Source organism: Asterias amurensis, chromosome 21 (assembly GCF_032118995.1).
Source record: "Asterias amurensis chromosome 21, ASM3211899v1".
Taxonomy (NCBI): domain Eukaryota; kingdom Metazoa; phylum Echinodermata; class Asteroidea; order Forcipulatida; family Asteriidae; genus Asterias; species Asterias amurensis.
In genome coordinates this window covers 935,328-948,747 of record NC_092668.1, presented here as the reverse complement: position 1 = coordinate 948,747, position 13,420 = coordinate 935,328, and the positions used below count along the sequence as shown (strand labels likewise).

The following is a 13,420-nucleotide window of genomic DNA, read 5'->3' as shown; positions in this document are numbered from 1 at the left end:
TGAGTTGGGGTGGTTCTGAAAAGAACCGTTGGTTTCAACTCGATGTTTCGATCACTATGCTCTGATCGTCGTTTCTGTTTTCTTTTTATTCCTTAGATCAAGAGAGAATGAATCACCTCGTTCAAGAGGAACGAGAAATCAAAGAAGAGAACCTCCGTCTACAACGCAAGCTCCTGTTGGAGCAAGAGAGAAGAGAAGCTCTTAGCAGGCACCTCTCAGAGAGCGAGTCCAGTCTGGAGATGGATGACGAGAGGCAGTTTAACGAGATGGCGGTCCATGGAAGCCTCAGACCTCGGACGATATCAAGCCCCATCCCGTACTCTCCCAACCCTAACAGACCCATATCACCAGGTATGTGAAGAATGAATGTCTCCAGTAGGATGTCCTAGAGAAGGCCTTCAACAGGCTCTTGTAAAACAGAAGGCAATCAAATGTCTTGGATACAAGAGGGCTCTTTTTATGCTTTTCATATACATGTAATATAATGATAATCTGAGGTGTCTTAGAGAAGGCCATCAATAGGGTCTTACAAATAGAAGGCAATCAAATGTCTTGAACACAAGACGGCTCTGAGTGCCTTGTGTGCAAGATAATTTGAGCATCTTTTCTTAGATACCTGATGGCTCTTGCTATATATGTGAGATCATAAAAATCTTTAGACTTTGAGAAAGATTTTGCTAGGGTACAAAAATACGGACATTTTCACTTGATGCATGATAGAATTGCTGTAAATATTTTGAAAAATTATACCTGAAGAATGTCAACTAACTTTTGATAAAACTACCAACCGCCTTCCTTCCCAGAGAATGTTTTTGTGTTATTTACATTTCTGTAAACTAGACATTGCATTTCAAGACCTGTATTCTTTCCCCCACTGAGTGTTACATGAAATGCCTTGAGATATTATTTGTACCTCCATCGTTGTTAAACAAGGGCTTAATTTCATAAAGCTGTTTCAAAGCAGAAAATATCACAACAAATTTCTGCTAAGCAAAATAAATAGGATACCAGTCAAGGATGGTATGTGACATGTTATTTTGGCTGGTAACCGTACCCTGGTAAGCACCATTTTGTCATGCTCGGCTACTTTGTTTGTTTAAGCAGCTCTATGAAATTGGGCCCTGATCTTCGTGAGAGCCTGTACACTACACTGTACCACTAGAGGGCGCTATGGTACACTGGCTGTCAAACTGACTTGATTTGGTGTTTACTGTTTGCATCATGTTTTTAAGTTTTAAGTAGTTATTTCTATTTGGCAAAATAAGACTTGTGTTTCTGTTTGCAAGATAAACAGTTAACCCTTGCACTGTTTAATGTGTAGTGACTGTGCTTACATGTATTTTTATTCTCTGCTAACAAAAAAAATTGGGGTTGTACTTGTTTAATAGTAAAATGTTTGCGAAATTTGTTGTGTCATTTTGGAAACTGATGCGGAAAAAAGCGACTCCTGTACATTATTTGACAACAACAATTTTTGTATTTTTTATATATATTAAATAATGTAATTGATTGCATTTCTAGTGCACCTTCTCTATCCAAGGATGTTCGAAGGTGCAAATTACACCATGCAAAGCGTACAATCTTATTTCAATTCATGCAAGTTAGTTCTGACAAATTATTTTGTGTATAAAGGCATGTTGTTGACCCTTTTCTGTCACTATACAGCATGTTGCATGATCGTTGTAAACCCATTATTATTTCTGCATTTTGCTTTTTCTTCTTTCCTCTCCCCCTTGTATACAACCCACATTGTCCATGCCTGCCTGATGCTCGTACATGTTGTGTATGTTGCAAATGTTGTCTGCTGCCACCACCTTGCTGACTTCTTCAACTGACAGCGTTGCACACCACTTTCTCCCCTTCCTCGTCTCCAGCGAGCCGAAGTACGCCCTTTGCCGTGGGGCCACCCAGTCATCCCTCCCCCATCAGCCCATTTGGAACGTCCCCACCAATCGGACCAAGTCATCTGGTACATGTGAGTATTGGATGAGTTCATTTTGGTCCAAGGGTTAAACAATCTAAAAATCATATTTTTTGTTATCTTACATGTACCTCCTTTTTCACACAGTTCAGTGTGGAAATACTTTGAGAAGACAAGAAAAACATCAACTTCTACCCGTGAATTTTCAAATTTACACAAACTTTATGTTCTGGTTTACTCTCACAACAAAGTTCAATTCAAACAAGAAATATTTATTACAAGAAACTTGGGAATAACAGAAATCAAAGATCACATGTTCGGTCATGTGTACAAGTTCTTGAAAACTGTATACACAACTTTTAGAGTGCAGGTTTAGCAACAAATGTCCTGTTCAGAGTGCAGTCGTTGGTTTCAGGCTAGATTCAAATAATTGGTTTTAGGTACAGGTTGACGACTGTCTATACTCACACATTACCTCTGAACCCAATAGCCAAAGCCATGTCTGTCTTTGGCTGTTACTGTAGCCAGATCCGTGTAGTAGTCTATACTTCTTCATTTCCGTAAGCCGTAGCCAAAGACGTCTCATTCAGACCTAGCTAATTTACCCTCCGTATTTACATCTTCAGATGGGCTCTTCATCGCCTCAGGTCCAGGTAAGGTCAACGACCCTCAATGACCCTAACCTGTAGCTTTCAACTTTGACTCTTTATAATAATGTACTGTAACCTCTGTACTCTGTAAACAACAATAGCCTAACATCCCCTTGCCCTTATCCTCCCCCCCCCCCCCCCCCCGTTTCTAATCTACAATACCTGCTTTTAATTAAAGGCAGTGGACACTATTGGTAATTACTCAAAATTATTATTAGCATAAAACCTTACTTGGTAACGAGTAATGGGGAGAGGTTGATAGTATAAAACATTGTGAGAAACGGCTCCCTCTGAAGTGACGTAGTTTTCGAGAAAGAAGTAATTTTCTGCGAATTTGATTTCGAGACCTCAGATTTAGAGTTTGAGGTCTCGAAATCAAGCATTTGAAAGCACACAACTTCGTGTTACAAGGTGTTTGTTTCTTTCATTATTCTCTCGCAACTTTGATGACCAATTGAGCTCAAATTTTCACAGGTTTGTTATTTTATGAATTTGTTGAGATACACCAAGTGAGAAGACTGATCTTTGACAATTACCAATAGTGTCCAGGGTTTTAAGGCTGTATCCGAATTGTCGGCTGTGGCTTTGCTAAGAGGGTTTCTAGGGCAGTTTTTTTATATTCTTTAATGCATGTACCATGGTGATCCAGCCACAGCCGCTAATTCGGAAACTGCCCGAGACGGCTTCAGGAGTCACTGTAAATTGACTCCACCTTCTTAACACATTTGACCTTTGACATTCTTAAAGGTAACTTTTTTTTAAAACAAAAAACTGCTTCAATCATGACACCCTCTTATAGTGATGAATAATTTAAACTGATATTTAATGAGTGCTTATCTTCACTAACAATATTACACATGACCAAAAAGTCTTTAATATTGTCATACTTTCCTTTCCATAAAGGCCTTAATTTCTAACGAGATATTACTGTCTTTGGTATTTTTTTTTCCAATCTCTTCAAAACATAACCTAAAATTTCTTATTACAGAATAACGCCTTTATCATTCATCACAAATGTTTATTTAATTATTTACCCATGGCTTTTGATTGGTCAGAGGATCTCGCTAAAAACAAATTCAAAATCCCTTGATTCTTCATAATTTCTGCTTCACTTTTCCTACTGCTGACAGATTTTCCGGGTACAAGAATCTTTATGGGAATGTACTCTTTCGACACAAATAAATGTTAAACATATTTTCCAACTGGATATCATGGTACCAAACAAAACTTAACATTCAAACAAGACTTGTTTTCTTTTTCTTTATACATTTTTTGACAGTTAATACATAAATAGTTTCGGGTCATTTCCGGGTCTGGAACTGCATGGAGGCCACGGATGGCACGGCCTCCTGTTGCACCTGGTTTTAGCCTTGGTGTCCCTTCAAAAGTGTCCCACAGACTTTAAAAACTTTCCAAAGAAAGTGCCCTTTGCATAATGAAAATGGCCCTGCCCTCTCAAAGGTGGAATTCCAGGGGTTGATTTCACAAAGATAGTCCTAACTTAGGACTAGTCCTGGGACTCTTGAGGAGTTAATAGCAGCTTACGTCCAGTCCTAAGTTAGGGTGACTAACTCGTCCTTACTTGAGATAAGACTAGTCTTATCTCTTTGTGAAATCCAGCCCAGGCCCGCTTTACCCATAGTGTATAATGCCCTTTTAAATACTAGATCCACATCTCTCCTTGTAAGGAGTTGTTCTTAATTCTTGCCCCCCTTGTTTGCACCCCCTTCAGATGGGCCATCCATCTCAGTCCCAGCTTCAGGTGAGTAAGCCGCATCCTTAACCCAACTTAAAAGAGATGTCGAGTCGGAAAATTATTTGCGAGAGACAAAAACAAGAAATATATAACCTGTACACACAGTTGGTTTGGAAAATTTTCCCACTCGCATGTTGGAGCCCTTCTCAACAAATGGTTTAAAATCCAGCTTTGAGAATTATTGGAGGGAAGACTGTTTTGCGAACATTCAAAGCTTGGCAAGAAGTCCTAAGTTTTGACATATGGTTATCAAGTGTCAAACTTTGTTTAACCTTAGAGTCTTATCCAGAGTGCCTATGGTGGCTGAGAAGCTATTGAGAAGCACCACAGTGGTCCTGGAGCATGCACTTCAGTTGGTTGCCTCCAATTTGCCTGTTAAAGTTGCCTCCATTAGGAGACTTTTGAGACGCTGGCGGCAGCAGACATAACATTCCTTTTTTGCGGCTCTGAGCGTGTGCGCATATGCTTAGTATTGCGTGTGTAGGTCTGAGCATGCGCACTACTGTGAAAAAGGACTGTCTAATAGTCTCCCATTTTTCCTTTAAAAGTTGCCTAGTGTGACAAGGCCCATAATCCGACAGAATAGAAAGATCATACTGTGTGCTAAATTTCATCATTATGGAGACGGACTTGAACACAAGCTCGTTCATGTTGTTTAGTTTATAAACAGCGTAAACATGAAATATCAAGAGTCCAGTTATTCTACCGTCAAAAAATAGTTCATGGCCTGACGGTTTTGACTCAAGCAGAGTCTTTCTCGAAGTCTACCATCCCAAGATTTGGTTATGGATGGTGAGCTTGGTTTCTGCTCGACATCTCTCAGAAGTTGGTCCCCGCTACCAAGATCATTTACTAACCTCTTTTAAAATTAAAATGGAATGAAGGATGTGATGGGAGGTGGTATCTAATCACACAAAAAGCTTTATTAATGGTTTCCTGACAAGGTTTTGTCGTGGGCCTAACATTGTGGTAATTTAAATGCTCAGGATTCTTGGTTTTAATAATTGGATTTTAACTGGTGGGAAAGTTCAACAGTTCCAAATCAAAGGCAGTGACTTCGTTTGACCTTCTGTGACACTTCCAGGAGTGTTTAAGTTTTTGGGGAAAAGAACTCCAAAGTAATTTCCAGCAATATCCTTCCCTGTCTTGTAGAAAATGTTCCTCAAAATCTATTCACGTTTTATCTTCAAGATCATTTTCTGAATGCATTGCTGTCTCCGACATTGCAGCATGGAAATGTGGATAAAAAATTATGTGATAATTTGTCTATGGAATGCGAGCATCCAAAACCCATGCTTGTACAAAACTCTGGGAAAAACACAGGCATGTAACTTTTTGGCTGATTTTCCCATGTAATGGTTTCTCAGCTGTGCCATTAAAAACTGGAAAACGGGGCACTTTCCTCTCATTTTGACAAACTGCAGTTGCAATGTCTGAAACAAAATCTGATTGTTTGAAAATAGATTTGATAAATGAATTAAATTGAATCTACTTATAAATATGGAAGTAATTGTACATTTGTTGTTGACTTCTTATTATCTGGTTCCTTAAGATGCCTTGCCTAACCCTTCATTTGAAAAATCATCTAACTTTGGGTTCCATTCTCATCTTTACAGCATGTGCATAACTTTACCCTTGTAACCTTTTGAGTATAAATCTTGAATTCTGTATCCTTTTGAGTTTTTGTATTCATTTCATCTTTTGAACATTTCAAAGAGAACTGAAGATGGTGTGATGGATCTTAACCAACATTTACTCTGGGAGTAGTAGTGCATGGATTCATAAATCTTTATTTTGTTTTTAATTAATATTTTCATTATTAATGTCTGAACAAACTGCATGACAACAAAGATTGAACTCTCCTGATGTATCTAGGTGCTTGACCTCCCAATGTGAAATGAGAGGTCAATATCATTTTACCTTTCTTTGACCTTTCATTCTGGAATAAATCTGATGGTAGTCCTTGTGTTCTGTCTATTCTGTTTCTCTTTAGTTTTGTGTTTTTCTAGAACTTTTTTGGGACAGTCTGTGTTTGGGGTGATGCAATTTTTGTAGAGTGGAGATGCTAGAGTCAAAATCCACACCCAGCCCTGTATGTTGGGCGGAGTAGAATGAATTGTCCTGCTTATTTTGTGTGTTTTAGTCAAAGCCAGGAAAGTCAAAAGTGTTTTTAAAGGTCAATTCCGTAAAAGAGGAATAATTACTTTTTTACTTCAGTTTGAATTATTTGTTTTTATTCAAAATATTCATTAATGGAATAATAATGTTCAGTCTGTAGATACTTTTTGATTTTGTAGATTGTGAGAAATGTTATTTTTGTAGTTGTCTGCTAAGATTCTCTGATGATGCAACAACTTGATCAAACTTTATCTTCTTTTACTCCTCATCTACAGAGGCACCGAGTTGCCGTGGCAACAGGTAGCAGCAATTCAGGAAGTCACAACCCTGAGAAGTTTATTAAGCCCTCTGCTCCGACCTCATAGGAGGGGGCGGAGCTAGTACACCACCTTAAAGAGGGGTGGATATGAACAAAGGAAGATGAAGACTCTATTCTGACAAAGACGGAAGATTTAATGGAGATGGAGGAATTGAACTGTTAAGGAAACCCTCCAGATGAGAGGTTGCCATGGTGATTGTTGCTATGGAAACAGTGATACATCTGTTGAGATGGTGGTAACTTCGGAGTTGCTCGAGAAAAAATCATATCCCCATTTGTGATTAGATTCCCTCAATCTGGAGTAAAATGTTGGTTTCAGATTTTGATCCAGATAGATGCATGCTAAAAGAAATCCTGAAGCCAGTGAAGCCAGTGGTAAAAATTTGTTCCACGAGTAAACTTTTTCTATGTTGAATTTTTTTTTGCAGTCAATGAAAATTGCAGTCGCTGAAAATCTGTACAAATTGTTTGTGTCGTTTTGACAGATGGTTCAATTTAGCGCAACATTAAATGAAAAGATCCTCCTGTTAAAGAGTTCTGTGTATTTTGTAGATATCACTAGAATGATTTGGTTTCCTTCAGCTGGTGAACTCGGCAAAGGAACAAACAAACTCAAGCCATAAATGTTTTAGATATTTGCATAGAATAACACAACTGCAAGATAATTGTTGGCATTGTACAAAAAAAGTATCGGTAGTAAAAACGCTTCATATTTTTGCAAAAACAAATATTTTTGCATTTTCTCGGGTGGATGACTGTACATTTGAGGCAGAATTAAAGTTTATTCCAAACTTTGACAGACTTCTGTAAAAGTTGTGACTTTAAAAGTTTAACGGCAATTTGTTGTCAGTTTGAAATAATCTGGATTCTTAAAATGATGATAAAAGATTATAGATATTTAAGAGAAAAAATTGTGTATATATATAACAAATTATATAAGTTTGCCTGATGCTGAGTTTGTAAATGTGAGGTTTCGGGGGGGAAAATGCAAGTGTGCTGAAAGATTGTAGACATTAATCGATGACATTGAAAGCTTAATCAACTTTAACCCAGGAATTTTTTTGGGGATTAGTGTTACTAACTTTTGACCAAGTTATAACTTAGAAAAATTCTTCATGATCATGAAGGGGCACAGAAATTTCCTCTGGATAGGGGCATGCACCTAGCCAAGAGGAAAGTGAAAATTTTCATTGAAACCTTGCAAAGGGCACCACAGCAAAAGCACAGGGCACCACAGCAATGGCTGTGGGTGCCGTGGTTCAATTTGAGGCACTGTATACTGACGTACGTCAGTATACAGTGCAGCGTTGAATCTTTCTCTGCCAGTTTTTACTGTAAAACTGTATACAATTCAGATTGATTTTATTGGAAAAGATTGAAACACTTAAGTCCTGTCTATATTAGTGGCTTCAGAGTGGCTACGCTTGAATGCCGAAAAAGCAGCTAACAGCCAAAGTCGCTTGATTCAAAAGTGGCTTTTGTTTAAAAGGAACCCTGTCTTGATTTTGTGGGGTAAAGGTGCCCATTTTTTATTGTGCGTTTTGAGAGAATCGTTAAAAATAAATGTAGATGTATGTTGTATTTAAGATGGAAATGTAAGTGCAAGAGAGTTTCTTAAAGCCCACAGTAGTTGTAGCAAGGCGTCACAAGGAGGGACTGGGCATCACTGGGCTGTAACTAATGGTCCAAATGGGTTCAACTGGGTGTTGAAGGGTTACTGAGGTAATCTCAATACTTTGCACCAATGTATGATGAATTTATTTTACTTTTTATAAGAAAATGATTTTTGATCAGTTCTTGGTTTTTCGATTTATAAATTTTATACAAAAAAATGAAATGAAAATGTTGAACTCACCACGCTGAAGTGCTGTTCTAATTTGTCGGGTTAGAGTTAATAAATAAAATGGATCAGTTCAGTACAGGCTGACACTTTTTATTCTTTACAACAGTTCACGTTTATTCTCCAAGATAATAATTGTTATGCTAAACATTGTCCCTGAGAAATGTTACTTTTACATCATTAATGTTAGTTCTGTGGAAAGAAAGAGGTGTGTTTTTAACACCTGCATTAAATGCAGTGTATACTTTTGGTAATTGTCAAAGACCAGTGCCCTCAGTTGGTGTATCACACCATATGCTTAAAATAACAATCCTGTGTAAATTTGTGCTGAATTTGTCATGGAAGTTGCAAGAAAATAATGAAGAGCAATAGTCGTGTAGAAGTAGTCTCCCGCAGATCTGCAGTATCGTGAGATAGTTATGAGAAAGCTGTTTTGCTGTAATTGCGACAGACTTTTAACGACCTGTCCATAATTTTGCCAACCAATTTTGTGCACATGCGATACGCAATTTACATAATGTCTTAGGAAGGGCCTGTTGTGTTAACAAGCTATTGGAAAAAAAAATCTTGTTTAAAATGAAAATTGCACTTTTGTTAAGATGTATAAAAAGTGGCAATGAAAGGTAACCTAGTTCCTATCACGATATAGCAGTGTTTTGTATAAAGGCAGAAAGGATGGTAGAAGTTGCAAGCTGTTCACAAAACTAGAATATTAGTGTAGTAAAAGACCAGCCAATGGTACAGAACATGCCTTTGTGTTTTTCAGAAGTAAAAACAAACGTTTTATTCAGTATTTAAATAAAGCCCACTCACAACAAGCAAAATTTAACATGCAAAGAAGGGCATAATTCGGCCAGTTTGTAAATCACTATAGATACTCAAGAAGTATTTAGGACTCGTTCATTGTATATTTTTTGATAAATTGTTCAAACAAAGAAAACATTGCTGAAATTGTAATTGTGGCTAAAAAATAATGTATGGATGTAATAGTTTCAAGTTTAACAGACTGCACTGTGAAAAGGTAAACTTAGAAAGATTTGTGTTTGGTCAACCAAAAATTGAATTTGCTCAATTCCTTTTGGTTCGTACCATAGAAATAGAGTTCGGACTGAGACTCGGTCATATTGAAAAATCCATTCATTCCTTAACCAGTGTTTTCTGCAATCCACAGTGTACCCTCATCTTTAAGGTTTTGCAGATTGAAACAGTGTTTAAATTGATGGCTGCTGCTTTAAAATATTCAAGCCAGTTCTGTGTTTTCTGGCAAGCTGTAATGCCCTTATTTTACCAAGTGCGTAGCCTTGTTTGCCTTAAGAACCGTCCAAGTTCCTAACGAGCTAAGTGGTGGGGGTTGAGTTTAATTAGTCGCATTCTTAACATTTCTGCAATTGCTACAGTGCCTAAAGAGTAAAGTACCAAAATGTAATCACTTTTGCAAAACGTTTCTTTGTGAATCGGTGTATAGAGAAGATTTTTTTTGGGTCAAAATCCATTAATTTTTGTTTTCTTGCCAATTTGTTGTTTCCATGTGCTTTGGGGTGAATCCACAGTGAACGAAGGAAACTTGTTGCATTACACTTGTACCAGTCCTTGTTATGGCCGTCTTGACCAAGAAAATGATCAAGCTTACTTGAAGCTTGAGAAAACTCCAAAGATGTAATAGGTTCCTTCAATCAGTAACTTTGGCTTTGTCACAGGGCGTTTTAATTTGTGCAGTATGTTACCGTAACTCTGCGGCATTGCGTTTTCGTTCTTATTCACACACTTGAATGTAAATGTAATATAAAAGAGTTCTTAAAACAATAAAAAGAAGTTAAAAACCTGTACATTGAGTCTAATTGCAGTCAATCATTAAAATAATTTCAGATCATATTTAAAACCATTCCACAGTTTTCTCTAAAATCAATTCAGCATAAATATCCTACTTAATATTTGGATCTTTCGAACCATCTTAGCTTGTGGGTGTGGTTAGTATCAGGGTAGCTCCCCCAACGTCCAAAAGGAACAACAATTATACTTGAGTTATCGTCGCTACCGAACTGAAGTGCTTGATCAGCAACAAAATTTGCAGCTGATGGAGGGTCATGACATTGGCCAATGGAGTCGCATAGTTCCTGGTCGGTCATTACGGACGTGATACCATCGGTGACCATGACTAACATACTGTCTTTGCTGTGTTTTACCTGTTGGGTAATCAAGACAAATGGTTATTTGGAGATCAATTATTTACTACACTGTGGTATGAAATTCAATACTGCAGGTGGGTAGAAACAACCCACAGGTAACTTATGTGGGATTCGAACCTAAGACCTGCCACATAGCAGACTTCTTGATCTAGGACTCATTTTAATGCTCGAGCAGAAAATATTGCTTAACAATTTTCTGCTAGGCAGAAATAAGCAGGATACCTGCCACAAATTTTACTTGAAACATGGTAGTTTGGTTGGTAACCTTATTCTGGTAAGAACAGTTTTTATGTGCTTAAGAAGCTCTGTAATATTTCACCTCGACTGATTTTGTCTCTGGTTGTGCCGTGACGCCATACCGCTTCAATGATTCGTCACCAATACTCCTGGTCATTGTCAAGACACTATTGACCAATGGTCTGCCATACTGGTTCCACCTTCAATAAAACAATAACACAATGGTCAGTTTCAGTTCTTAACCCAAAATGTACAGAAAGAAATTGATCCCCAAAATCATGGATAGAGTAGTCGGTAGACACGGTTTTGCAGAGGTAAGTTTTGCATCTGCTAAGGTCATGGGTTCGAATCCCCCCTCATAATATGCCTGTGATATGTTTTCATTGGACTCGGGGGGGGGGAAAGTACTGAGTATACAGTGCTAACACATTGGTGGGAAAAGTTTCCGTATGGCGCCACCACTTTTTCATTCGAAATAAAATAATATAGTATCTAATTTACCTGATTGATATATCCCTTTTTGTAAAAATGAGTGAAAAAGTGGTGGCGCCATACGGTAAGTTATCCCATTGGTGTATTGGTAAAAACCAAAATCAACATCTGCAGGGGGTCAATACTTACGTAATGAATCCATTGCAGGCTTCTATTCTTTCTCTTTCAGCTTCGTCTTCGGGGTCGTGCTTGCGTGTGAGTCTCATAGCTTTCCCCTTACGGCACAGGATCGCTCGACTGTCGCCAGCGTTGGCAACAACCAGTTCGTTTCCATTGCGAAGTAGACCGACTGTCGCAGTGGTTCCTGTGTTTTCCATGACTGGATCTAAGATGAGAAAGAATCAATTAAAAGCCTGTCTGAGGAAGCTCCTAGCTTACATTCTAGGAGTAAAACGTAACTGAAATAATAGTCAATTAAATTGTAAGGGGCACTTAATTAAGAAAATTTGTATTTGAACTTTGCAAAGGACACAACAGCAAAAGCACAGGGCACCACGGCCATCACTGTGGGTGTCATGGGTTATTTAGAGGTCTGGGGTCGATTTCAGTAAGAGTTAGGATTCATCTTAGGATTAATCTTAAGGTCTGCATGCTTTAGTGCAGGGTTGGGACTCGTCCTAAGTCCTAAGATTAGTCTAAAGTTAGAAAGAGTTTTGTGAAATTGACGGCTGCATCACCTCTTAGTTCTATATAAAGGTGTCTTGCAAACCGGTTTTCCAGGTCTTCAAAGGCTCTGGTCAGCACAACCTGGAGATCGTGTTCCTTTGCTAGCCAGTAGTTGATATGCTTGTCCATGTGCAAACAAGCATAATCCGCCGCAACAGCGCCCCCATGCCCGTCGAATATCCCAAAGTACAGAAGATTTGGTGCGAGTTCTAGAATACTGATGCGGTCCTCGTTCGTCATGCGGCGTCCGATCAGCGACTCCTTGCCGACATTGGAGATAGAAATCTTTGGAATTGGAATCCCATGTTTGATACTTTGCTGAAGAAGGATGGGTTCTTGGATTCGGCCCTGCCACGTACCAAGCCTGTCCCATTCAGGATTGTCTGAGCTATTATGTGAAGAACAAAATCTTATCGATGAGTAGTGAGGTCTATGATGTCTGCTTCTTATACAAAAACCGAGTGTTGCTCGGTAGTAAATGTGACCAGCCTCATAAAAAGTTCTCCTGTATAAATAGTCTGAGTTTGTTTTAAAATCCGGCAGATGCGTCTTCAAGCTTTTACATTTGTTGAGAGTTGAGATGTTTCTATGTTGAGAATCGTTTAAGCATCTTCTCTGGAGACATCTGGAGATGACGCTCATTAGTCTGCTGGACCTCATCATCCTCGATCCTTCTGCGTCAAACTGAATAAAAATAAATCATGAGTGATTAAATACATATGTACATGATTCGTTGGCATCGAAAACAAGTATGATCTTGCTTTTGTGACAAGGAAGCTGTTGGAAGTCTCTTAGATGCATGCGCAAACACGCAATGCATCTTATCCTCGCATATGTGAGGCTGCTTTCGTAAAGTTACCGAGCAAAAGAAACTTGCACTGACTCGGTGACGGTCATCGGGTTTATCATGTTTCAAACATTGTTTATGTACGTAGGTCGTAGTCGACTTCACCTGCTGTTAGTGTTAACATTCGTAACGGATAACTTTCCGCATGGCGCCACCACTTTTTCACTCATTTTTAGAAAAAGGGATATATCAATCAGGTAAATAAGTTCCTATATTATTTCATTTCAAATGAAAAAGTGGTGGCGCCATACGGAAACTTTTCCCAATACAATCGTTTACCTTCGTTTTCCTTTGTAAAAGTGTTACTTGGGTGTATTTGAACGTCAAATCTGCCTACCCTATCTTACACTACAGCTCAAGGAAGTACACAACAATAACATTACTATAC

The 13,420-nt window shown here is 38.4% G+C and overlaps 2 protein-coding genes across 8 annotated transcripts in view; one reads left to right on the top strand and one right to left on the bottom strand.

Moving 5' to 3' along the window:
• Window positions 1–10,093, top strand: part of LOC139952801 (coiled-coil domain-containing protein 6-like) — a 27,325-nt gene extending 17,232 nt beyond the window's left edge. Inside the window, exons 6-10 of one of the 7 annotated variants that reach the window (XM_071952028.1) lie at window positions 97–351; window positions 1,875–1,975; window positions 2,548–2,574; window positions 4,304–4,333; window positions 6,721–10,093. In XM_071952028.1, coding sequence (XP_071808129.1) covers window positions 97–351; window positions 1,875–1,975; window positions 2,548–2,574; window positions 4,304–4,333; window positions 6,721–6,810 — 503 coding nt within the window. In that variant the 3' untranslated portion in view covers window positions 6,811–10,093. Of the gene's footprint in view, window positions 1–96; window positions 352–1,838; window positions 1,976–2,547; window positions 2,575–4,303; window positions 4,334–6,720 lie in introns of all 7 variants that reach the window. The other 6 variants (XM_071952025.1, XM_071952030.1, XM_071952026.1 and 3 more) reach the window with 6 other exon arrangements.
• On the bottom strand, window positions 10,087–13,420 carry LOC139952803 (protein phosphatase Mn(2+)-dependent 1K-like). Its single transcript, XM_071952032.1, has 5 exons — window positions 13,312–13,420; window positions 12,197–12,869; window positions 11,649–11,844; window positions 11,110–11,227; window positions 10,087–10,787 (listed from the first exon to the last, which is right to left on the bottom strand). Exons 2-5 carry the CDS (start codon window positions 12,846–12,848, stop codon window positions 10,530–10,532), a joined length of 1,224 nt encoding a protein of 407 aa, XP_071808133.1. The 5' UTR covers window positions 12,849–12,869; window positions 13,312–13,420; the 3' UTR covers window positions 10,087–10,529.